Source organism: Neopsephotus bourkii, unplaced genomic scaffold, assembly GCF_033783945.1.
Source record: "Neopsephotus bourkii isolate Nb327-2 ecotype Australia unplaced genomic scaffold, CSIRO-AGI_Nbou_v1 NB_977, whole genome shotgun sequence".
Lineage (NCBI taxonomy): Eukaryota > Metazoa > Chordata > Aves > Psittaciformes > Psittacidae > Neopsephotus > Neopsephotus bourkii.
The window spans coordinates 930,874-956,645 of record NW_026901471.1 but is presented as its reverse complement, the minus strand read 5'-3'; the positions used below and the strand labels follow the sequence as shown (position 1 = coordinate 956,645).

Here is a 25,772-nt window from a genome sequence, read left to right as displayed (position 1 = left end):
TTACAGGAAGCTTTCCTACCTGTCAATCTGTAATAAGCTCAGTTTTGGTTTTCTCTTTGCCACTTCAATAATAAAGTTATACAAAACAAAGAAAACAAAATTAAAAGCTTACCCAATGGCACTGAGCACTGCTAAAAATCATCCAAGGCAATCTTGAACCCTGTATTTGTTCTTTACAAATTCATGCTCTGAGAGTAGATTTTATGATCTCATACCCAAAGCCCCATAATAAATATCCCCCACTCAAAAGCCAATGAAAACAAAGGTTTAGATTAGAAAAATAATCAAATAAGGGACAGTAACATTTCCAGTTTCTTACCTGCTACCTTTCCACTACTCTTGCTCAAATTGGTTGAGGTGCTACGCTGTCTGCGTTTTATAGATCAAAAAATGTTTCTTGTGACAAAGGAGAAACAAATGGTTTTTACATTTCTTATTTCAAGGCACACTTGAAGACTCCTTAATTATTCTATATTTTCTAATGCTTTAGCTCATTTCTGACCTGGTATTGTATTTCAGCAGCGGACTCCAGAGCAGGGGGCCCCCAGCTGAGTTTTACAGTACCTGTGGTGCAGGCTGATACTGCCACCTTGGGGAAGACTCCACGTACATTGAGGAGCCTAAGCAAGTGTCCTATAAATCAGTTTGTTTTTTTCCTTGTCATATACTCCCAAGAAAGGCTTCTTAAAATCTTCTGCCCGTGCTGCTGTAAGATCTTCCAGATGCACTCCAACTGGGACTGTATTACATTCATAATAATGGTCTAAAGAAATGCCTTTTTCTGTGGAGAAGTGTGCTTAGCTATGTTATAGCCATCATTTAAGCAGTGCCTCATTTCCAGTACTCTTTATTTTACAGCCATCTTTCTTAGCATAAAAGCTCTGTTCTGCATGAAACTGAGCAAGCTATATTTTGCATATAACACTCTGCTTCTGGGATTCTACCTTTCTTGGTAGTCTAAATCCTTGTCCAGGCACAGCTCGAATTATCCCCTTGGCAGGCCACTGGCTCAGTTGGATGTGACTACTAGGACATACCTCTGCTTCAGATATCATAGAAGGCATTACTGTGCATAGGAACAGTCCAACAAAAAGTACAGAGCCAAACTGTGACAATTTAACCAAAATCAAGACTTCTAGGCAAATTAAAGAAAGCTTGTGGATTTTATCTACAGTTTTATGAGGAAGACCTATCATTTTGCTTTGCAAGTCACCCTCCATTCAGACTTCTTTGGGTTTGTATCCATTAGCAAATGAAGGAACCTTGCTATATACTTTATATATAAATATAGGCTTGATGCACAAAGGCTGTGCACAGGATTGAGCCACAAGCCTTTTCACAGTGGAAATTATCAGTAGTTGCCTTGGCTACACATGCAATACAGGAAATGATTTAATGTTTCACCTCTCACCGGGTGAAGCTCAAGAGCAGGAAACTGTATGAAAACAACTAACTTGTCTACGTACTCTTCAAAAACACCAACCAACAAAATTATTACACATCCATCTGGAGCCAAGTAACAAAACTGATGAATTCTTTCATGATGAATGATGCAAATTTACACGAGGAGGATGTGAAGGCAACATTAACTCCTATGTTCTGCTAAAGCACTAGCTGTGCTTGTGGTACCACAGTGGAAGACAACAAGCTTCTAGAGGAATTGATGTCTCTCTCCACTGCTGTAGCAGGCAGGAACAGCCCTGGCATTGCAGTAAACCAGTATTTACAGGTTCCCACATAGAACTACATTTTGGATGAAAATGTCACCAGCTGGACTGGGCTCTCAAAAGCACCTTCCTTTTTTCCTCCCACCACAGACAGCCTTGTACCAGATTCCTGTTCTTACTGTAATGACACATACCTCTGGAGTAAACATGTGCTTCCATCCATCTGGGATTTAGAGCCAGAGAGCGGGCTTATCTAAACCCTTCCTTCTGAACAGACAATCTTTCATTTTATTGCTACAACCTGGTAATTAATGCACAAATTTATATTAATTTCTTCATAAGGCATAGAAGGTTAAATCAATGACTTTCCCCCTTGTGCAAAATTGTCTAAAGTGCAAGTGATAGGTTCTTACTGGACAATCTTTTTATCCCTTGTTTTAATGCTACTATAGCATGGCAAAGAATTATGCTTGCAAGAGAAATCATGGAATCACAGAATGGTTTGGGTTGGAAAGGACTTTGAGATCATCTAGACCAAAACCCCTAACAAATGTTTCAAGCTAGCAAACCAACAGCTAACACGTATGACTGGCAGTGGTGCAAGTCTTGAGTTTTCTTCCAGATTTCACACATAATTTCTGCATTTTAATCCATTTTTTATTATTTTAATCCATGTTTGTTAGGCAAACAGCTTTACATCTGCATATGCTTTACACGGTACTTTGAAAATATTGCAATCATTAATTCATTGCAATTATAAGAGAAAGTTCATCTGCTCTTCACATGCATATATGAACACCCATTCAAGAACATGCAACACAAAATAATCCCTGACCCTCCATTACCACTGTCACACTTAACTGCTGGTAGAACTCAAGTAACTTTCAAAAAAAAAACCCCAAAACAAACAAACAAACCAAACAAATTCATACGATCACTAAAGTGATTGCAAAAAATGCATCTGCAGCTAAGTTGCAAAAATTCATTGCCAATTACTGACCAAACCTATTAAATGGAGATCTATTAGTAACAGATTAACCAGGTTAATGTGTACGTAACAGTCTCAGCATGGTACATCGCTGCTGTTAGTTTCAAAGTTCACATATGAACTTCTTTTTACACTGCACACATGGTTCGTGAAGTCTGAATGAAAAAGGAATTTAAGGGAAAATAAGGTAAGTGATATAATATGAAATTAATGTCATTATTTAAGTATAGACTGCTTACTGGAAAAAAAAAAAAAGAAATCCTTGATCACAGGAGGATGGAGCCAGGAGGGGGCTGGTCTCTGCTCCCAAGGAACAAGGGACAGGACAAGAGGAAATGGCCTCAAAATGCACCAGGGAAGGTTTAGATGGAGATGAGGCACAATTCCTTCCCCAGAGGATGCTCAGGCATTGGAACAGGCTGGCCAGAGCAGTGGTGAAGATACAGTCCCTGGAAGTGTTCACACACTGTTCAGATGAGGCCGTCAGTGTCATGGGTTAGTGGTGGCTTTGGCAGTGATGGGGAATGGTTGGACTTGATGATCTTAAAGATCTTTTCCAACCTGGATGATGATTCTATGATTCTGTGATTTAAAAAAGGAATACAAAACATGCATGACCACCATATCACATTACTATGATACAGAAAAAGAATACAATGCATATCCAGACTGATGAATAACTGATGACAACCATTTCATAATGTGTCTTTTTTAAAAGGTATTCTTAAAAAAAAAAAAAAAAAAGGTAAATTGATCATTGAAAAATCCACAAAAACCTCACTTGAATTCAGTAGGGAAGATTGTAATGTTACAAAATTAGTATGTTAACAGGTCTTTCATGTTTGGCTTTGTACTGGTTATTTCAAAAAGATTGACTTGGGCACGGGTTTAATATGAGGGAGAAAGCTGGAACTGCATGTGCAAGAATCTAAATAAACTAATCACAGGAAATCCCATTCTAAAATTATTCAGGATCTCTTTGAGCACCTAAACATGGTATGTTAAAAAAACCCAAAACCAAACCACAAACAACAAACGCCACAACAAAACAATAAACCACCAACAAAAAAACCAAACTTTCTCAAGTTCAGGTGCCACTGACAACTTGAAACCAACTACTTCTTTGCCAATAGTTTTCCATATTGGAAACGCCTCTGAATTTATTTAATCAGCCAGTATTCCTGTTAGACAATTACTGTGCACCAAAACCCCTTCAGATACTGGATTACAAAAAAAAAGTACAAAGAGAACAAGAGGATGTATTTATGAACAATTACGGTAACTGGAAATTATACCCATCACTCATCCCCATTCACCAGTCTATGCTTTTCTTTTCCACTAACTGCACCGTAAGTCTAGAAGTCTGTACAGTATACACTTGCAAAGTCTTGATTTCACGTGGGGTTAGAACCTGCAGCATTGGCTAGTTCAGCTTTTCTTTCTTTTTTTTTCATTAGGACATACTTCTAACATTTATCTACATCAGAAAGCACTTTCAGATTACCATCTATGTCAAATTTAGTAGTAGCTGATCAAATACGTACTCTAAGTTGTTCTCTGCTGTCAAAAAGTGCTCCTTCCTTGACTCTCCATTTTTTTTTCCTAAAAACTAAGTAAAGATTTACTTCTTGAAACATGGTCACTTAACAACAGCAGCAGATATTTATCACCATTCCCTTCTTCCTCCCCTAGCTTTCCTCCTTTTCATTACCAACTCTCTCTGCATGCTGATCCTGTTTTCCATGGTTGTTTCCCAAGTTCTTCATTCCCTGTTGCTCTTCCTTAGCTTTATCTGCTTTACTTGTTCCGCAAACACTTCCCACACCCAGTTCTTTCGCAGCTCTTCAGTTTCTGCAAGTGTATGAGCGCAGCCTGTTAGGTTGCTCTTGTATCTATGACACCTTCTATGGGGTCTTATTTCTAAGAAGCAGACTAAGAAGGGCAGCAAAGAACTGTCCTTGGATCAGAGGTATACGTGCTGTACTTCACGTCTAGCTACACCACACACTCCTTAAAACATTTCAAGCAGGACATGACACTCAAAAGATACTGAATTTTGCAATTTTTTGCTAGATCTGAAACAGCTCATGTTATTTGTTCTTCACCTAATGACAGGTTTGGGGATAAAAGCACAGAAAATGGCAGGCAACAACGAGATGACCATCAACCTTGTTGTCCTTGGAAGAACTCAGAGTGGTAAAAGTGCTGCTGGGAACAGCTTGCTGGGCAGCTCAGACTTTAAGAATTATTGCTCTCCAAGATCTGTGACTACATGCTGCAGCCTTGGACGCAGCTGCTGTATTTTGGGAATTATACGAAGAAATGGCAGTGAGCTAGCTCTCCGTGTTCGAGTACTTGACACTCCAGGCTACCCTCACAGTAGTCTGAGCAAAGAGGAGGTGAGAGACAGAGTGAGCTCAGCCCTGGCTCACCACTTCGGGGAGGAAGGCCTGCATCTCGCTCTCTTGGTCCTGAGGGCTGACTTGCCTCTGTGTCCGGATGAAAACTATCATACAATTCAGTTCATCCAGGTAACAAATAAATAGTCTCTGCCCTAATGGCAACTCCTGTATTCAGGTGGCAATAGCTATGAAAGAGTTGACTGCAAAAGTGAAATACAGAAGTGCAGCTGAAAACATTTCATGAAACACAGCATTCGCAACTCCCAACACCACAGCTACACTTACCACACTAAATCTGGAAATAGCCAAAACTGTTCTCCCTTGTGCATGGGCTCAGCCCAAAGGAGTTTAGGAACAACATTTACTTTTCAAAGAAAGCTTTTCTCTCAGTAATCAGTTAAAATTTTATCGTAAACATTCTAGCTGACTGAAAAGCTTTTAAAGCAAGCAAAAATCAGGTTACCTCACCCTCCTGCACTCTGAGTAGACAAAATGGAGCAACAGGTCCAAAATCCTACAGAAAATCTGACTGACTTGACACAAGGATGCTCAGCTCTGTCCTGTACTGTCACTACTGCTGTATCTGTAAGACAAAACAACTAGGAAGTTACCATAAATTTATTCATAAAAGGAAAAAGATGCCAACAAACAGATACTGCTCAGTTTATCTGTCTGATCAGATGAACTACTTTTGGACTATTAATGACAACACAGGGTTTCAGTTGTTGCCAAAGTCACATTATGCTTTGCATCTGTCTTACACTAATGAACTTTATAAACATCTTCAGGATGGGAAGGACTTCCTGGTTCATCAAGTCTTATCACCTGCTGTAACTGGTATTACCTAAATACATCTATAACATATATATGTAGTTAAAAATATACCAACATATACATATATAGATAGAAAAACAGCTTTCAAGTGTTTTGTTTGATTTGCTCTTCTGTTACTTTCTGATTACTCTTTATTGGTAGGCTACTCCTCACTTTTCCAGTAGTTTAAGAGTTGGTTCTAATTTCAACACTCTTACTCATTGTCTGTTTATATATACTTGTTTTCACTGTTACTCTGTTCCCTTATACAGTTCTCCATCTCTCTATACTTCATGGTATTAAAGAGCAGCATTTACTCAAACTATTTTTACTCTAAGCAAATGAAAAATCATCACGTTCCTTAGTTTCAGACTGTTCTGGATCAAGTCCATGTGGGCATCAAAAGCATAAGAGATGCCACTAATGCCTTTTCTCTTTAAATGGACCCTTAAAACCCATACTGGAAAGAAAGCATGTTTAAAAATGAAGCAACACTTCTGTTTCATGATTACAGCTCGCTCTCAGCATATATAATGGTCAGCTTTTTAGTTACTTTCCACTTAGCAGACCAGATGTTGTGATTTCCTCAGCCACAACCAGGGCAAGGCAGCTGCCCAGATGTTGGGAATAGGAATTCTGTACTTTTATTGGTTATGTTTCAGTATGTCATTCTAAAAAGACATTAGTGTGAAGACTACCTTCAGCAATCAGGAATTTTCACAACGTTCCTCTGCAAATCAGAGACGGCGTATCAGTGAATATAGCCTAAAGAATTCAGAGTGGTGGATACTGACTTCAGAACATTAGCATTGAGTGTGAGTCCTCAGCAAATCAAGGCACTATCCTTTCTCTCCAAAAGTGACATGGGCTTAGACAGCTTATGCCAAAAATTTGTGTGGGTACAATTTTTTTTTACCCTAGTGTCTAAAGCAGATTAATCACTATCAATAGACAGTTTTTTCTAATTCCCTGCTTACCCTGGCAGTACAAAGGTATACTTTAAAAGTTTTATACACCTTGGTATTTAGGCTACAGTTAAGACTTTGCAAAGTGGACTTTATTCCAAGTAGGTTTCTTGTCATACATGGGCATTAGCGTGATTGCACTGAAGTTGTAATTTAATTTACATCTGCAAATGAAAGCCTGAGCACTTATTTCCATTAAAATTTTCTATACTCATTGCAAAAAGCAGCTTGTTTTCTCCATTCCCCTCCATCAGATGAACCACAGTGGTTACAGACAAATTCTCCGGCCTGTCGCTCAGACTGCATTTGATGCATTTGATTTGTGATCATCCTGAATTGCTGAGAACAGTTCAATTCTACAGGATACAGCTGGAACTGCAGTTGGTCCTATGTATAAATTCATCATTTATTTTTCAACACAAGGTAATTTGGTGATTTTGAAACCCAAATTTCAATTATCTGTAAAAACTGTAGAAATACGGATATGAGGAAACCAATGATTTAAACAAATGTGTGACACAGCTAAACAACCATTTTTCCTTATTTACATAGCCATTTTTTAACTGGAGAAATACTATTCACATCTGTAGCAAGAGAACAAAGAACTGCTAGCACTGCACAAAACATATTTCCACTTAAAATGGATGTCAATGTCTTGGGAAGGTGAAAAACCCCAAAAATTTCAGCAACTCAGATAGCATGAACTGGATTACTGCCAGGAAAAGAACATGTAGCTGGTCTGTTAATGCCTAAGTATATGAGGTGGCAGCGGGGAAGACGAACAAGGAAAGATAACTATTTAGTATTTGTTTTTTATTACAGGAACTTCTGGGTCCCACATGGAATGATTTCACTGCAGTTCTACTTACTCATGCAGACAAGGCAGAAGAGGCTGGATTCAACGAGGAAGCATACTTGCACAGTGCCTCAAGTACCCTGTTGTCACTTTTGAGCTCAGTACAGCATAAATACATCTTCCTAGACAACCATAAGAGCATAATTAAAGAGGAAAGAGCTACTGTCTTAAGAAAGCTCTTGAATTTTATAAAACAAAATAATTATCAAATGCTTCCACTTAAACATAACAAAGCATAAAATTAGCTTTCAGGTGCTCATTTGTCTATTTGCTATAGCAGGTAATATTTAATAAAAGAGTGCTGGAACTGGAAAAGTCCACACCCATACAAAATACCTCTGAACAGTTGGAGATGGCTCCTTAGATTACCAAACTACTTGTCCTTCAGAGTACTTCACACTAGTGCATCCACAACTGTAGCTTCAAAGGAAAAATTCAAGCAAGCTAGTGCTCTAAATCACAGTCCTAATATATATGTAGTCACAAATCAGATTTTATTCTCCACCAAACTATATACCGCAGCTCTTACAGAACACTGATCTGGAAAATAGAAGTTAAAAATGAACATGAATTCAGACTGCTTCTTCAAGTTTTCAGGAGTTTCTCTGAATTCCAAAGGTTGTGAAGAGCTTTCAAGTATTAAATGATAAGTTTTACCTACTGTAAAAGTACTTCTTTACCCTGAGTAAGAACTAGTTAGAATTGAGATTCTGAACTCCAAAGAAGTTTGTTTAATAAGACATTACTGGCTATGTAGTTTACACAGCAGATAAAATAGCTCCTATGTGTTTAATACTACTCAGCACATTTAAAAGAACCAATACTCTTGCTTACTCCCCAATGCATGAAAAACTAATAGTTTACAGGCACATACAAAACTCATTTGAAAAATAAAACCATTCATCTCTTCTTTTGTGCCTGTTCCTTTTAATTTTATGTTAGTGTCACTTTGTTTTACCAACCAGTTTACTGAATGAAGTTCAAAGCCTACAAAATCAGAGTGGCTATATTTTTTTTTATTTCAGTGGTTAAAAAAGCACTTACTGTTTCAGTGGTTAGACAGTAAGCAGTTAACTAAATATTATATGCCAAAGTATCTGAACTACCTCTAAACAGTTACTTCAAAAGTTTCTTGTAAATTGATCTAAAATAGTTATTTTCAGATTATTAAAAGGCAGGAATTAAAAGAAGCAATTTGAGGCTATTACCACAGCAACAATTACTACTTGTACTACATTATTATGGAATAATTCTAACAGCAACAACTGAAGAAGCTATTTCTGTTTTATAAATATTTTTATATACATATACGTATACATATATTTATAAAATATCACTGCATAAAAACACATTAAAACAGAATAAACCTAAAAAAAATCAACTCATTTTATACCTGTCCGGGCACTGGAATCAGGTATTTTTATGATAGTGTTTGACTAGCTCTGGTCTATCCAGTCTATCTGCACTTCATTCTTTTGGAAGGAAATATAAAAATGGACTAGATAGATAGATAACTATTACAGCAAAATGACAGCTTTGATCTTACTAACATGGTAACTTGATTGTGGGACAAGAAATTACACCTATTTGTCTATTTAGGGCACAAAGGGTTTAATCTTCCCCTTACAACTGTCTGCAGACTACTGAGACAACACAGCCAAGAACAAATTTGCAGAAGTTTATAATATACGTGAAAACTGCTTATATAAAGAGGAGAAAAACTATTAAAAGGTAACAAGAAGAATGAAGACAATCATGGTCTTTCCTGACCAACTGGTAGTCTTGGACCTCTTGGAAAACAGTTAGCACACAAGGAAGATGGCAGAAATTTTTTCCTTATTGAGATGCTCTTGCTCCATAGATCATCTAAACCTTTTAGCTGTCCAGAAAATATGCTTGCCTACCTGTAGTTCTACCATGAACAAGCCTTGCCAATGAAGTCTTGAGCACTGAGTGGTTAACGACAACACTTAACCTCAGGGACAGTAAGCACCGTGAATGTGTGAAGTGTGAAAGTGTTGGAAGCATAACACATTCTGCGCCCTCTGGAAGAGCAGTCAAACAAAAAGGGTATTAGCCATGCATTTCGTGTCTTTTATTGTGCTTGCATTACTTTTCATCTCAACATCTAAAAAAGTTTCTAACAACCATTTATTTATTTAATTCCGCTGTTTGCCATGGTCTCTGCCCTGCAGACTCCTTTTCCTTTCACTTCAAATGGAACTCCTTTGTATGTAGCAACACACTGGTCATTGGTATGAAGATCAGGTTGGATTTGCTCCCAAATCTTCTTCTTGGGATTAAGTTCCTTCTCAGGATCTCCTGTTTCAAAACAAAGAATAACTTAATAGCACACAACACAGAAGGCAGAGCAAAAGATCTGTTTATGCAGGATGTCACAGATGTGTACATAACTTTACCACACACATTTTATTTTTTTTTTGGGGGGGGAAGGGGGACAGAGGGAACCCCCAAACATTACCAACAATTCCCAGAACAAATACTTTTAACTGGAACTAGGGATATTCTAGGAAATATCTCCAGAGCATGTCTCAAAATGCTGCTTTTTCAGGGGGAAAAAAGGTTTTAAGTAACAGACTACAAATACTATCAAAAAGAAGAAATCAAATCATTGCTGGCTGTTGATTTACACAATTTACTAGAGACCAAGAGGGCTCCTAAGAATTAAGTAGATGTGGACCATAGAAATTACTACTCACCTGCGTTGACACAGGTTTGTCAACATCTTACATTTATTAAGTGCATTTGGCAGGTGCCCTTACAGTTGAGGAATATTGAACTTAGTCAAAAATAGTCCAAAATTAGGATACTGATGCATTATTTTAGCCCCGAGTTTCAACACTGTTCTCATACTTCTTTTTGTACTATTTGACATCAAGTTCTGGTGCTTAAAATAACAGCACTAGCAATGAGCTTGTATTTCAGCAATTATGGCCTCAGTCTCTGCAAGTCTCAGTTCCCTGTTGCTGTGTACACACCCAGGTAAGCTACACAGCCCCTAGAGGCATCGACAGTCTAACTACATTACCAAATCTAATTATTTAAGAATCTCTAATGACCACAAGCCAACTATAAGGCTACAGGGACTTCAACGTATGTGTTTCTGGTAGCTGTTTGAGGTTCATTATTGCTTGGTGTATTCTGGACTGCATGTCCAACAGGCAGTCAAATGAACTACTCTAATTCCTCCTGTTTTACTGTTTTTCTCCTTCAGATATTTTCAATGGTTCAATCTATTCATTCTCAATGCTTCCAAAAGTAAGTTACTTCTGCCTGTAGAGGGGTCTAAGTTCTGTAACTTCTATGTCTGTAACTGTGTAAGAGAAGTAGAGCAGGCCAGATTTCTCTGTTAAGTAGGCTAGCCTTGCTAGAGCAAAATTCAGTAATGCAGTTATTTCATAACCACAGTGCACTTAATATTTAAAAGAAAAATCAGTAATACCATTAGTAAATTAAACATTTAGAGGTAACTGTGCATTTTAACAAAAGTAAAAATCCTGCTTAATGCTCAAGTTCATAAGCAAAGACAGACTTGGACTTAGACTAAAGTGAATGCATACAAACTAATAAAACCATTAAACAGAATGTCAAATGATCTGTGCATTTCTTTCCCCCTCCTTAAATATAAAAAGCAAGCAAATTTTTTTAGTAAGAAAAAACCCTTGACTTTTATTATATAAACCATGCTTTGGATGTTTCTTTGGAATCCTCTCTCAAGCTCCCTTGGGAACTGTGGTGAGCTCATATTAGATTAGCATAGGCACCAATTTTAAACATTACCAGAGCTTTAGGCTGTGCATTTGCCTATGAATTCTCCTCATTGCATTCTTTCTTCCCAGAAAATATTCTTTAGAAGGGTTTCCATAAATAAATAACTTGTACAGGCTTAACAAGCTTCTCACTCTCTTTACACAAAAAGAAACAAGTAAGAGGTCCCAAATTTTGTTAAGCATGTAATTCAGTTTGGCAGCTTAAATATTACAAAAGAATTTCCCATAATAAACAAGAAACCTCTCTGCTTTGTAACAGCTCGATAACTACTGAAATAATGTGTAAGAAGGGGCAAAAAGCTTGGGTGATGTACATGACCTTATGAAAAATTAATACCACTTAGCTGCTGTGTGCTATAACTATACAACTGAAGGAAAGCATCTGTCCTCCAAAGCTTTAATTAAAGAAACCTGTTAAATACAGACTAACCACTGCACTTCACTTTTAGCACTTTCTATTTTTTTAAAGAGATAATTATTACTAAATTGCCAGGGTTTCTTAGACCAGAATCATTACTTCATTACACAAATAAGTAACAGATATATGGGTCCTGTGGCATTTTTGCGTTGAAGAGTTTTGTCAAACTATCAGTTAAACTATTAGAAAGTAGATTTGGTTTGGCAGTTAGCTGTGAAATCTCCAAGAATTATTGCTGCCTTACAGCAGTTACTGTGTGGGAGGGTGTAGTATTTACAGACATATAATGGAATAATTTTTCAATGGCTCATAAACTGGATCACTGAAGGAGGACAGAAATTTCACGAAGTTCTTAATAGAACGAAAGGTCCAACAGATCTTGAAGATTCATGTATTGGAGTGTACAACAGTGTCAAGTCCACTTAAGGGCAACGACATCAAACAAACAGAAAAGAACACTCCTTCAGACAATGGCATTCCTTACCAAATCATTTCCCTATGATACTCAAGATAGTTCTAGGAAAACTCTCAAGTCTGCAGAAAAAAATCCAATTGCTTTGAATCAAGACACCATGTGTTTACTTTGACTAAAAGGACCAAGGAATATTAGCCTGTATCTCATGAATACTTTTTTATGGTAGAAAAAGAAGGCTTAAAAATAACTTGACTCCAGGCTGCCTGATGGACAGCTGCATATGTTTTAGAGTTGCTTTATTGTTGCTGCTGCTGCTTCTGTTGCCTCAGAGGCTTTCATACTTCAAACTAAAATAAGACCCAGCTGTCCTTTCAATTTTCATTTCAAGGACTCAAACTGAACCTTTATGCTTTCAAATAACTTGATCAGAATGTAAATGTTTAATTACAAATACTGAAATTAAACGACATCTGACATAGCAAGGATTCTACCCGCCTCATTACAGTACTATGAAGTGCTAGATTGCCTTCAAGGAGATACCAAACTGACCAGAAGTTGGTAATTACTTGGACAAAAAGGTAAGTAGCAAAAAAACCTTAGTCTCTAGCTAAAAGAAATTAAAATGAAACCAAACCAAACCCCTCAGGTTTGCAATCCGTTATTTGCAACCCGTTATTTGTACAGTATTAGTATGCTAATAATAAAATAGTTTGAATATAACTAAACCAGAAAATTTCAGCAACAAAAAAAATGCAACCAGCTTTAAAATACTATTTTATCTGCTTCAGCACCGTGGTCAGCCATTTTCTCCACTTTCCCAGATACCTACTTACCAGGAAAACCATCAAAAGTGATTCTATCTCCAGGTACTGCCCCGGGTGGGGGAGCCAGAATTTCCACTTTTTCTGGGGAGCTGGCACACATCACCATTGCCTGAGATACTACTCCTCTCATCTTTGCAGGCTTCAAGTTACAGAGTAGTATTGCCATTCGATTCTGCATCTTGGGGAAGAAAACAGAAGGATGTGAGAAGTTAAATGCCATATGCTTTTGGAGATTCCAAATATTTCATTACAGCAGAAGAACCACAATGAAGATACCTTAATATGGACAAGAATCACACAGAAACAGATGTACAATTTTAATGCCTGGACACCAGTAACAACACTTAAACCACTTGAGAGTTGGCCAGGGAATAAGGGAGTAATTGCTGAATTGTGACATACTTATGGAAATACAAAACATGCAGTTCAGAAATCCCCAAACCAGGCAATGCATTTCACCCACATTCCATCTTCACTCATTCTAGATCATCACTTCAGTCTACTTTCAATATAGGACAATCAACCAAGCAATTTCCATATAATTAATAGTTAAAAAAACCCCCAACAACCCAACAGACAAACAAAAAAAAAAACAACACCAAACCCCATCCTACAAATTAGTGTGTACTGGAAACATATAGGTGTTTTACATAATCAGTTCACTTGAATCTTAAATATTACTTGTTTAACCAAAACGTTTTGAATTATTTTTTTAGCCATTAAATATGGCTGCATATACTGTGCACTGCAATTTGTTAAAACTGTAACACTAGTTATCTTCCTTTACTGTTTTAATAAAAATAATAAACCAGAGAAAACATACTTGGTTAGGGGAAACTGCCACACTTAGGCCTAAAAAACACCACCTTTTCAATAAAAATTAAATAAAAAATTTAGGGAGAGTCAGAAAGTAAGAAGCCTTAATGCCCATACTCTTACTACACATCTATTTCTCGATTTTGGTCTTTCTGCATTACAAAATAAACTTAACCCCCACCCCCCCGGAATATTAATACTTGAACATATGAGTTTTATTAAGTATTATGATTATACCATATTTTCAAAGTAAAACAATTTAAAAAGAATATAAATACCCCAAATGAAACAGTTACAGTAACAAGTTGATCTTGCATAAACTTTAAGGAAGCCCTTTGACTGAAACTTTCTTAAGTTACTGCTACACAAGAAATGGCTGCAAGGTGTCAGTAACACTGAAGTGCAAACTGTGGATATTATCTAGCACTGAATAAAAATCAGTAAATAGATAAATAGAATAGAAGAAACAAGATTTCTGCATTTGGTACTCAACTTCAGTTTTGACTAACTGGAAAAAAATCCAGATTTCAGAGCATTGCTTTTTTATTACAGATTATACAATTGACAAAACCAGACTGTATTAATACAGAAATGGAGATCATCATCTTCATCAAGCTAACACGAGAAAAAACCAAACTAGCATCACATCACTCCCTCCTCTCCAATCAGTGGTCCAAATGTTTATATATATTGCATTATATTTTTGTATGAGAAGTAGATTACTATCACAAAATTAATAACTATTTATAAACATTTCAAAGATATACATTATTCCATCACTTTTAATTCAAATGCTTTTAAAAAACTGCTCTAAACTAAGATTCACATTGATTTCACAAATTAATAGTAAAAACCCCACAAGGTTAATTTTCATAAAACAAAAAGAAAATCCCACCCCAAGATGGACACTGCTATTTGAAGGGTGGTTTTTTTTGCTCTTTATTATAAATAGCTCAATTTTTAAGCCTGCCTTCAGATAAATGACAATTCCTTAAGAATAGAGAAAAAAAAAGAAAATAGACCTGAACAAGTGCTTCCTAACTGCAAAAGTTTTCAGTTGTGGGTTTCCAGAAAACACAGGGTTGGTTACAATAACAACAGCTCTGTATTCAGGCATTCCTCCTGTCACGGAAGCTGATGTTCAGGTGTCATTCTATCTGCACTGCTCTTAGGAGATCTCTATACAGTAAATGATAAATTAAACCCTGAAAAGCATCAGCTACAAAGGGTCATGTCCTGCAATTCTACTGATGACCACTCTCTGTAACTACAAAAATTAGAGGAACATATAAGCAGCCTAGTTTTTCAAAGCTAAGTGTAAAAGTAAATTTGGGAGTTTCCTGGCAGATAGATAAGATTAGGCAGAAAAAAATAAAGAAATCTGGCACCCATTATGTGAAAAGTTTTATCAGAAATACAGGGAGTTACTGAAAGCAGCTGAAGGTGACACAGATAGTGTGCTTCCTCCTTCACCTCTCTTATTATCCAGTAAAGTAAATTCTGGTTAAGAACTATAGGGTAAGTCTCTACACTTACAAGGAAACAAACAGAAACAAGTCTTTGTCTACAGGGAACTGATAAGGCTTTGATAGCTCAGGACATGTTTGATACGTAAATGACCTGAGACTCAGCAAAGGATATTCAAATGTTATCTCCTTCAAGAAATAGCAACAATCGCTGTTGGCCTTCCAAACAGCCTTTTGTTTCAGAAATCCAGGAACTTCAAAACTGACAACTCAACTAGTGATAAACTCATTTACTTTCAGCAAACATGTCAGTTGTGACAGTTTCTAAGGTTGGATGCACAGCTACTTCACATTCAGAATAAAATAATGAAGTTTCCCAACATCAATGAAGCACAGGAACTAAACCAAGGAAAAGTTAATCCTGAAGTTTACCGTACACAAACCCCAAGACCTTACCCATACCCGTCTAACTTGTTATCAGGTAGCTATCCTTCTCTATCTCAAAATCAGATAGTGTGCCAGACTGCAATGACTAGTGAGTAAGAGTTAAAACCAACACACCGATTGCTTTAAAACTAGAGCAAGCTGCCATGCTAACACCAACAAAAAGCCCTCCTCAATCTATTACATGCTTGCCTGCATCTTAATTTTGCCAGCAAATGTAATTTTGTCAGCAAATGTAAGAAGCTTGGTTACACAGACTTCTATTTGTTTCATATCTGAAAAGAAACACAGTAGCATTTAATATACTTGAAGCCAAATGCTACAAAAGCAAGAGGAAAAATGGTTTAAGAAAGGTGTCTTCTATCACACAGAATGTGTCAATATGTTTACAATCATGCTGTAGTCACGGTTCTTTATAATTTATAGAAAAATGTTTTCCATGCAGACTAGACAAGGAAAATCAGAAGATCCAGATTATGTATAAAGAACATAATTACCACTCTATCTAAGAAAAAGAAATGTCAATTCCAGTACTGTTTGCTAACTCCTGGGTGGACAACATTAACCCTTAAATAATGCTCTAGAAAGAAAGAAATGTTAAGCCAATTTAAAAAGGAAAAGTTTCTGGTATAAAAATGAGACTATACAGTTCCTAACAGATATAGCTGTAATGCATTCTCTCACAAAGAATGGTTGTAGGTAGCATTTCTGATGATGGCCTCTTCTCTTCTTGCTAGGTTTAAGATACATGCCCTGCACTCTCATCCTTCATTTTAGACCACTGACATGAGCATCTCCTAGGTTAAAGGGGATTTCAGGAGGGGAAAAAAAGCAATACTTGAGAATGGTCTGTACTTCAAGAGTAATTGCCCGAGACAGGTATTGACACTAGAAGCACACAGAGATCCACTTCAGAAAGCCAGATGCAGTGGCAGAAAAGCTGTCCATTCCTGCTGACATTTCAGAATGTTCTCCAGTTGCCCTCAACTACTGCTGAAAGAGCTAGTATTAGCATGGTCCATTTCGTGCTTCAGTTCCATATCCCTGTTACCATCTGCACAAGATAATTCAGACTGCAACTTCTGACTTGGCTTCACCACCAGCAGTGGTGCACAAAAGCAGAACGTACGACACATGAAGTAGGCATGCAAGAAGTTTTCACACCCCTAAATAACTTGCGCAGCATACCAAAATGTTAATGAAGATATACATTGTACTTCTTACCCAAAAGTAAAATCAGATGGTACAAATACAACAAACACTGCTAAATTAGAACATCAAACACTGCAATCATAAATAGCTGATTTTTTTTTGTGAATTACACCCCTAGTCCTTGATCTGACATACAGATTTTTATATAAATATGTCAGTAGTTTCATGGCAGGCCTTCATGTCTTTGAACATTTCAAAAAACCACAAAAGATGGAAGCTTGCCCCTAAGAATTTACTCTTTAATACAGACTTGCCAAAAACCAAACCCTGACACACAAACTAGCTGTTCCCAAAAGAACGTGCAAAAATGATCCCTAATTCTTTTTTAATGAGTACTTTGGATTATTTTTTCCAGACAGAAAGCAGGTTCAAGAGAAAAGACTGGTACTGCCACTGCATTCTATACACTTCATGTTCCTAAGTTTATTTAGAAAGGCTTTAAAGATATTTTTCTACATACATACTTTGAGAGCGGACTTACAACTTGAGAGTTAACTGCCAGCAATTTGAATTTCTGCCCACTGCAAATCTAGTAACTGGACATTATCAGGTGTCAGCACAGAACAGTTAGTGTATTTACTATTTTTTTTCAGTTCACTAACTTCCTGCATCATAACAACAATCACAATTTTAATTGCTTTCTGTACTTGCAGTCTTAACACAGGGACAGGGCATTAATAAGGACTGAAAAGCCACTTGAGAAAAAGCTGCTTTTCCACACTAAGATCAATTCCTTCATGACCCGTTCCACAGTTGATCTATACAACATTGCTTTAACTACCAAGCTTGCATTTGAGTTTAAAAGCAGCCTTCAGTAAATTCCTGCCTTCCATGAACCCTTTAGAAGGAAGATTTCTCTAAAAGGCAAATCTAATCTTGAAGTGTTACACTGTTTCCAAGACATACATAAAACATGTATATCAAACGCAAAATGTATCAACTAAAAAAAGCACAGAGGCAGACCCTATTCTGGACAAGAAAGTAAAAATACACATTTTGAATTCCTGTTGTTTAAGCCACTCACTACCATCTAAGTCAAATTTACATGCGCTTTGCTTTACTCCATGCCAAACACTTCAACAGACTATGAAGAAAGTTGGAAGGCAAAGGTTTCAAAAGTTCGGCTGATAGCAAAATAATTTATTATGGGTTCTCTATTACATACTAGGAAACCTAAAGGGAGAGTCACATCTGTTTGGTTTAGGAGCCCACTGTGTATTAATAGCATCACAGAGGAGTCAGGGCATGATCCCAGGACAGAAGCAGAAAGGAACTGATCAAGGGGAAGGGTACTCCTCTGTTTTCTGGCAAATGTTGTTAGCATTACTTGCGTTTGCATTTTACTTTTGTTTTCATGACCACAAAAATCTTTTAGCAGATGAAACACATCCTATAAACAGGATGTTTATGAAGCTCTTGAGATACTTGAGGAATGGAAAAGATATCAATAAATAATTTTGTCAATACCTGATCCAGAGGAACATGTTTCACTAAACCACTGACAACAGTCCTTGGGCTTGCTTCACCAACATCCACTTCTTCAACATACAGACTGTCTGCATCTGGATGCTTTTTGGCAGTGATAATGCAGCCAACACGAAGATCCAGTCGAGAAACATCTACAGGTTTTGCATCACTACTTCCAGCAGCTACCTGCTGTTTCTTCTCCTTCTTGTCACCTATTAAAGAAAGTTTAGTTCATGAAATAAACATTTAAAAAAGCATAAATAATGTATATGACTATTGCAAAGGAAAGCAAAGTGCAATCTGAAAAACAAGTGCAAAACATAAATGAAGAGTAAAGAGCTAGCACCTTTATTACTAGTTTCCAGTAGAGAATCATACAATCCTATAATGGATTGGGTTGGATGAGACCTTAAAGATCATGGAGTTCCAAGCCCCTTCCATTAGACAAGGCTGCTCAAAGCCCCATCCAACCCAGCCTTGAACACTGCCAGGGATGTGGCAGCCACAACTTCTCTGGGTGACCTGTGCTAGGGTCTCACCACCCTCATAGTAAGTATTTTTTTCTTATTATCCAATCTACATCTCCCCTTTATCAGTTTAAACACATTCCCCCTTCTCCTGTCATGACATGCCCTTGTAAAGTCCTTCTCCAGACTTTTTGTAGGCTCCCTTTATGTATCAGAAGACTATTACAAGGTCTCCCCAGGGCCTTCTCCAAATTTAACCACCCCAATTCTCTCAGCCTCTCTTCAAGAGCAGCCCTTCAAGATGACTTTAGCTAACATTCTCCACTATCCAAATATACTAGTGTACGAAAATGATCATGGCTTACGGGGTTCCACTGATGCAGAGTCTTTATTCTATGACAATGCAAGGATTTATTATTACCCGCACATACTGTAGAGTATAAAACATCAATGAAGCAACATTCCCCATACTTAGCTGCTTATTTAGATATTCCTTTCAAGATGCGCAAGTTACATCCAATTTATATATGAGACTCTCCTGTTTAAAAGTTATTCAAGATTTGCTTAACAACTATAATCTCTGTGGGACTAAGACACATCAAAGAAAACTTACTTAAAATAAGCATATTCTGTTACTCCTTTATGCAAGATAGCTTACTCATTAATGTAAACTAAACTCCCTTTTTTACAGAGCAAAAGAGGAAAAAGTGGACACAGCATATAATTTTTCATTATCCTCGCTCTATTAGAAGCTTGAAATTACACAACACATTCGGAAAAATACTGCCTTTTTATTATTAACATTAGTGGTAGCTCTTCAAAAATAGTTCATATATGATGAACAGAAAGATCTGGTGTTTATTAATCAAATTGTAATGTAATTAAGATTAATAAAACCAGTCATATTCATAATAATTGAACAGAAACTGAAAAAATAACATCAAAATACTTAACAATTAATGTCTGTCTAAGATAATTTCAAAAGACCTGCTATATTTACCCTTGGTATCATTATTCACTGTTCTCCACTTCATGACATTTCTCTATAATATACAACTGGGAGGAGTGGTTGACAGGCCAAAGGACCATGGTACCCTCCAGAGATAACTGAGCAGGCTGGAGAAACGGGCTGTCAGAAACCTCCCTGGGAAGTGGTCAAGGCCAGGTTGGACAGGTCCTTGCGCAAACTGGTCTAATGGGAGGTCTCCCTGCCTGTGGTAGGGGTATTGGAACTGGATGATCTTAAGGTCCTTTCCAACCCAAACCATTCTATGATAATCATCTGAAGCCAAAAAAATCAGCATTTAACACCCTATTTATTTCACTTTAGAGAAATATAGCCTGTCACAAAACAAAGAAAAGAGCAAAGCATGCCTGCATACAGCATACGTATGGATGTGCAGAAAACATCCATTTCAGTGCTGCAGGCTAAGGAGAGAACAGCACTTGTCTGGCCTGTGCTGGCATTAGTCCAGAATCAATATCCAGAGAAGCCTCATATATGAGGTTTGCAAGCTGAACAAAGACAATGGGAATAACCAGAGAGGAAACATATGAGATGGGTGACAGAAAGCAAAGGGATTTGAGATGTTCCATAATTTCATCAATTTCAAGACTGCAAAACAAATTTTATTAGTTACTTTGACTTTTAAATACTACACTTACAACAGATGTTTAACTGCCCAGAAATAATCTGTTTAGGGCTCATACGGTATTTCACCTTTTCCCAAATACAGTCACTGGAAGGAAAAAGCCAAATAGACTGCCTTCCAAATTCAAGCTACTTATGCAAAATGAGAGGAAACACAACACAAGAAAGTTTTATTTTTCCTTACCAACTACATGCTTGCTCTGCAGCCACTGAATACTTGAAGAAAATAGTTAATTGCCTGATATGACATAGGGCTTCTGCTTTTATATTAACAGCCCTGTGGAATATTGATGTGTCAAAGGCTGTGGTACATCAAAAGAAATGAAGAATCTTATAAGTCTACATATAGCTCACTGGAAAAATCAGAGACACAGTGCCCTATCAGCATAATATCCAAACTGTGAAAAGCTGTACAAATCAGTTCATAGCAAATAAATAATAACTTGCCTAAGAGAATGATTCCAAAATATCAGTTTCAATTACAAATACAGACATCTGTATTTTTGTGCAAGTGTAACACACATCTATCTTTTCTTCTATTAAGACAGTTGGTTAAACAAAAGTCAATACATACAGCTAAAAGAGAAAAGGAGAATGAAAGGTGTTAGGAAGGCTACATATCCTTCTCGCACATTTACTCCCTGTTGACCAAACTAGATTATGTTATCTGCCTATGTGCTTACCCCAGTATGCTTACTCTTAGCCACACAATTTCACCAGTGTTGACAGGGATGCTTTTGATCTAATGGAACTTTACTACCTGTAAGAATTTTCCAGGAATAATAAAAAAAAAAACAAAAAAAACAGAACAACCCAAAACCAACAACAACAAAACCCTTAAAAAACAAACAAAAAAAAGAAAACCCCAACAAACCCACATACTTTTTTTGCAGAAAATGGCAATTTTGCACTCTTCCTTTAGTATTGTTATGCTACTACTGTTTGCAATAGATTTTGCTGACCTTGTCTTCACCTTTTGCTTGTACTGTTTCCATAGCAGAAAAAAATTCTAACTAAGCCTCAGAACAGAAAGCCATACAGTCTGCCAAACTTCTCTAAGTTTTGTGTCCTCATTTTCATCCCACCTCCTTCCCCTTTTATTTCCCCCCCCTTGTGTGTGTATTCTGATTTTGCTTTTTTTCTGCTGTGAGCTATTTGGGTGCTTTGTGGGAGGTTTTTTTTTTGTTATTGTTTAAAAAAAAGGAGTTCAGTCACATTAGAAGAAATCTGGCATGTATTCTATGTAATTAAGAATCCGCAGCTTATCTGACAGCCTTCATTAACTTCAAGTACTTCCAAGATTTAAGAGCTAGTGCATGACTCTTCCTACCATGGCTGTAGAAGCTGTTTTTTTTCTGTACCCAAAATGATGTAAAAATACTTGCATAAATTAAATGCCTCAACTGTCTATCACAACTAAGAAAACTTAAGTACCTTTTTTTTCTACTTTTTCCTTCTTTTTCTTTTCTTCATCTTCACCTTTAATTTCATCTTTGGAACCAGTAGATGATGTGACTGCTGTAGTTTGTGGAACATCATCTGAAAACGAAGCTGAAGAAATGGCTGTACCAGGAGGAACTGTGATCTGTTTTACTAAAATCAAAACCACAGAAGTTAGAAGGACTACCAGAACTTTGAACATTATGACATTTAAAGTTTCTGACATAGATAAAAAAGTAGAGAGAACTGAGAATTTTGCTTAAAATACCTATATTACAGCTGCTGAATAGTGAAGCACAACATTGTGAAACACATTTCACAACTCAATCTATATATGATGTTAAAAACAATGTCTTTGACTGTGTTCATCTAATTTCTGTGTTCAACTAGTTAAATCTGTCAAAGTAGCATACACTAATTTACTTAAAAAAAAAATATTAATGTAGTCCTATTACCCTGTAGATAAAACAGCTAAATAAAGCTAGTTTTCCCATCTTGGAAAAAAAATAATCCTTGAAACCTCTCTCAAGCATAACAAATTCTGTGAAATATCCTATACCTCTCAAGTACTGCTGCAGAGTAACAGACAATGGAAAAATATAAATTAATGGTTTGGTTTAGTAGATAACATGGCTTTATTCATACCCAAAGGAGAAAAATATTTCTCTGCATTTATACAATGCTAATCTCTCTGAAAATGGAATGTGTTGTTTTACCAGAAAAAACATTCAGTTGAATGCTAGCATCCAGCTAAATTGGATACTAACTCTTGACAGCTTGGGTAAAAATACTAATAGCTGTTGATGGCAGAGGAAGCTTTCTTTGAAAATAATTTTAAACAAAATATGCAGGATCTGAAACACTTCAGTTTTGGTTTTTTCTCCTGTTTTACTACGAATTATATAAAGATGGTGCAAGATGAGCAGAGCTACACAGAAGAGTGCAAAGAAGGAAGAAGTGCAATGAACAGCTGGTCTTACTAAAGCATGAAATCAAAAATTCAAAACACATTGTTTCTAATTTTATGTTACCACAGATTTTCTAACAAGTCACTGCGTATCTGTACTTTGAACTATGGCTTGATTTTCCATAGGGGTTTTTCAGTCATGACAGATTAAAACCTCGCGAGCATCACAAAGCATCACAAAGTGTTAGACATTCAGCAATTTCTAAGGTACTATAAGAAATGACTGCCATCAGTCAAATTCATGGCTAATTATGAAAGTCATTGTGCAAAATCACACAGAGAAGCAGTTCCATGTCTGATTAAGGTCCAGCATGTTAGTCTTGCACATAATAAAATGTTGGAATTGAGTAACTTGTCATAGGCATGGAACCTAGGAAAATCCAGAATTTGTAAGAAATGCCACAGAGTCACATAGAGAAAGATAAAAATCAAGATAGTTCAGATCATATTTTGTGCTAAGTAGATCTATGTTGGATGAGGATAGGACTCTTCCCCCACCTCCATTTCGAATTTCTGCCTGAATCAGCTCCTGTTTCAGCCCTTCAATTTCTTTCTTCAGTTTAGCATTTTCCACACGGAGCTTCTTCTCTTCTCGGAGAGATGCCTGCAAGACTAGAGATTTCAATCATTAGGATTCAATCATTAGAATTCATAATTTGGCAAACAGAGGTTTGGGTTTTTTGGATTTGTTTTTTGTTTGTTTGTTTGTTTTGTTTGTTTGTTTGTTTTAAAGAAAAGTGAAACACAGTGAGCAAAACGACAAACGTGGAAGCTTTCAAGGAGTATATAATCAGAAATATTTTGTAATCCTTTTTTTGTTGAAATAGCCATTTTTTACAATACTTATGTACTCATGTTGCCTCTCAAGCTTCTCAGACCCCTAAACAGACTCACAAGAAACCTCTTCAAAAAAGCTTGTTCCTGTTTATAATACAGAGCACCTTAATTCATTGATACCAATATAAAAGTTGAAGGTATGATACTTTTGAGAGAAACCCAGTGGTGAAAAAGCAGTAACACGTTCAGGAAAATACACAGCCTCACACTGTTCCTGACTCCCTTTCTTCCCCCAGATAGGACTGTGGCCTACTGAATTTTCATTACCTGTTTGTGTCATTAATCCTTCCTCATTCGTGCCTCTTCAACTTCAGAATAAGCAGCTTCAAAAAAAAAAAAAAAACAACCCACAAACCACTAGACAATAAAGTAGTGCTACTATTACAATCTTTAACCTGGACAACTTGAATCACACTTAAAAGGCTGACAACATCAGTGAAGCTGTCCATGTTCTCTTTCTTTTCTACAGGGAGTTAATGTTAACCATCTGGTTAATGAGTTTAGCATAAGATAGATAATCCCTTACTAGCTTTCTCCTTGAGCAGAGCAACTTGTTGCTTGAGGTATTCAATAACTTGATCGGCCTCTGCACCCTTCTGCTCCAGTCTGTTCAGCACTGCATTGTTGGCTGCCATCTTTACCAAGAAACGGGCTGAAAACCTAGACAAACAACAGACAGTCTAAAATTAATGACTTCTTAACATAATAATGCTGCCATCTCTCACCTAAATTCAGTTGCTGGATAAGGAAATTTGATAAATGAAGAAGCTGGGCTCCCACCTCCTAATGCAAAGCTCAAACGAAAAGCAATGTTGAACAGAATCTATGTCTGACAGCTGCTTTCAAGTATTTTGGAAGAAAAGCTACTTTTTTTTCCCAGCTGCAGAAAACATGTTCTTCCTTCATGAAACAAAAAATTCCACCTTCTCACAAAGGTCTGAATAAATCAGGGGAGACGGAGGAAGGAAATAAAAGAGAAAAGGTTGGACAGCAGAATACCATGTCCTGGTTTCAGCTGAATAATTTATTAAATATATGCAGAATTTTATGAGACTAAGAAAACAGAAACATCCCACAAAAGTTTCCAAACTTTTCTAATACAATCATTCAAAATATACTGAATACTTCACACACTGTGGTTGTGCCTACATTAAGAATTCCTGTAATTTTACTTTTAAGCAGAATTTAATCAGTATTTTTACTCAGGTTGATACAACTTTTATTGCAGGTTTACACCATCAGAGTTATTGTAGCACTGATTTCAACTGTCTTATTTTGTTTCCAGTAAAATGGAAGGCTGGGCACACAGTTAACAAATTAAAGAAGAAGGAAACACAGAAGATCAGTAAACGCAAGAGCACAAATAAACGCCATTCAACCTTCTTTTAGCATGTTCAATTCCTTTTATTGGGTTTCTGTAATGTTCCAGAAACTAGCTATACTTTGTGCATAGCCCATATTTCTTGCAAGCTACCATATCTGGCTACTTCCTTCTCTGCAACATTTGTGTCTGACCACAAAAGCTTGTATAGTATCAACAGAATGATGAAATACAGTCACTCATATCTGCAGCAGATCCTTTATCAGTATCTGGATGAACAAAAAAAGTGTACTAAAAGCTGGAACATCTTTAAATCAAGAAAATTGATTATAGGTGGGAAGAAAAGACACCTTGCAGATCTTCACAAATAACAGTGACACAATTCCTGTGAATTTGCCCATCAACTGCAACAAAGGGAAGAACTGGTAAGAAAATGGTAATTTAGATGCATGCATTGGCTTCTCAACCTTATCAAAGCCCAAAAATGCCTTTTCCCATATCAAAGCAGAAGAAAACTTTCCATTTTATTGCAAGATTATTCTGAC

The 25,772-nt window shown here is 36.8% G+C and overlaps 2 protein-coding genes and 1 long non-coding RNA gene across 4 annotated transcripts in view; 1 reads left to right on the top strand and 2 right to left on the bottom strand.

Annotated features, from left to right (window-relative positions):
- Positions 1-2,573: 2,573 nt before the first annotated feature.
- On the top strand, positions 2,574-8,262 carry GIMD1 (GIMAP family P-loop NTPase domain containing 1). Of its 2 annotated transcripts, none has more exons than XM_061359437.1 (3): positions 2,574-2,842; positions 4,771-5,054; positions 7,658-8,262. In XM_061359437.1, exons 2-3 carry the CDS (start codon positions 4,794-4,796, stop codon positions 7,928-7,930), a joined length of 534 nt encoding a protein of 177 aa, XP_061215421.1. In that variant the 5' UTR covers positions 2,574-2,842; positions 4,771-4,793; the 3' UTR covers positions 7,931-8,262. The 2 variants fall into 2 exon arrangements, with proteins under 2 accessions (XP_061215421.1, XP_061215420.1); XM_061359436.1 differs by having other exon boundaries at positions 4,771-5,186.
- LOC133215413 (uncharacterized) lies at positions 3,786-4,898 on the bottom strand. The gene is made up of 2 exons (XR_009726405.1): positions 4,761-4,898; positions 3,786-4,162 (listed from the first exon to the last, which is right to left on the bottom strand). It is a non-coding gene; the product is annotated as an uncharacterized LOC133215413 (long non-coding RNA).
- Positions 8,263-9,771: 1,509 nt separating the features above from the next.
- The window catches only part of AIMP1 (aminoacyl tRNA synthetase complex interacting multifunctional protein 1), a 33,745-nt gene continuing 17,744 nt past the window's right edge, over positions 9,772-25,772 (bottom strand). Inside the window, exons 2-7 of the mRNA XM_061359435.1 lie at positions 24,433-24,566; positions 23,568-23,681; positions 22,097-22,255; positions 18,545-18,756; positions 13,149-13,317; positions 9,772-10,013 (exon numbers count right to left, since the gene is read on the bottom strand). Of these exons, the coding sequence (XP_061215419.1) occupies positions 9,847-10,013; positions 13,149-13,317; positions 18,545-18,756; positions 22,097-22,255; positions 23,568-23,681; positions 24,433-24,566 (955 nt within the window). The 3' untranslated portion in view covers positions 9,772-9,846. The remainder of the gene's footprint in view (positions 10,014-13,148; positions 13,318-18,544; positions 18,757-22,096; positions 22,256-23,567; positions 23,682-24,432; positions 24,567-25,772) is intronic.

Coding starts and splice junctions, on each gene's coding strand:
- GIMD1 (XM_061359436.1), top strand. CDS start 4,794: ATGGCAGGCAACAACGAGATGACCATCAACCTTGTTGTCCTTGGAAGA. Junction 5,187..7,657: donor ATACAATTCAGTTCATCCAG/GTAACAAATAAA, acceptor TTTTTATTACAG/GAACTTCTGGGTCCCACATG.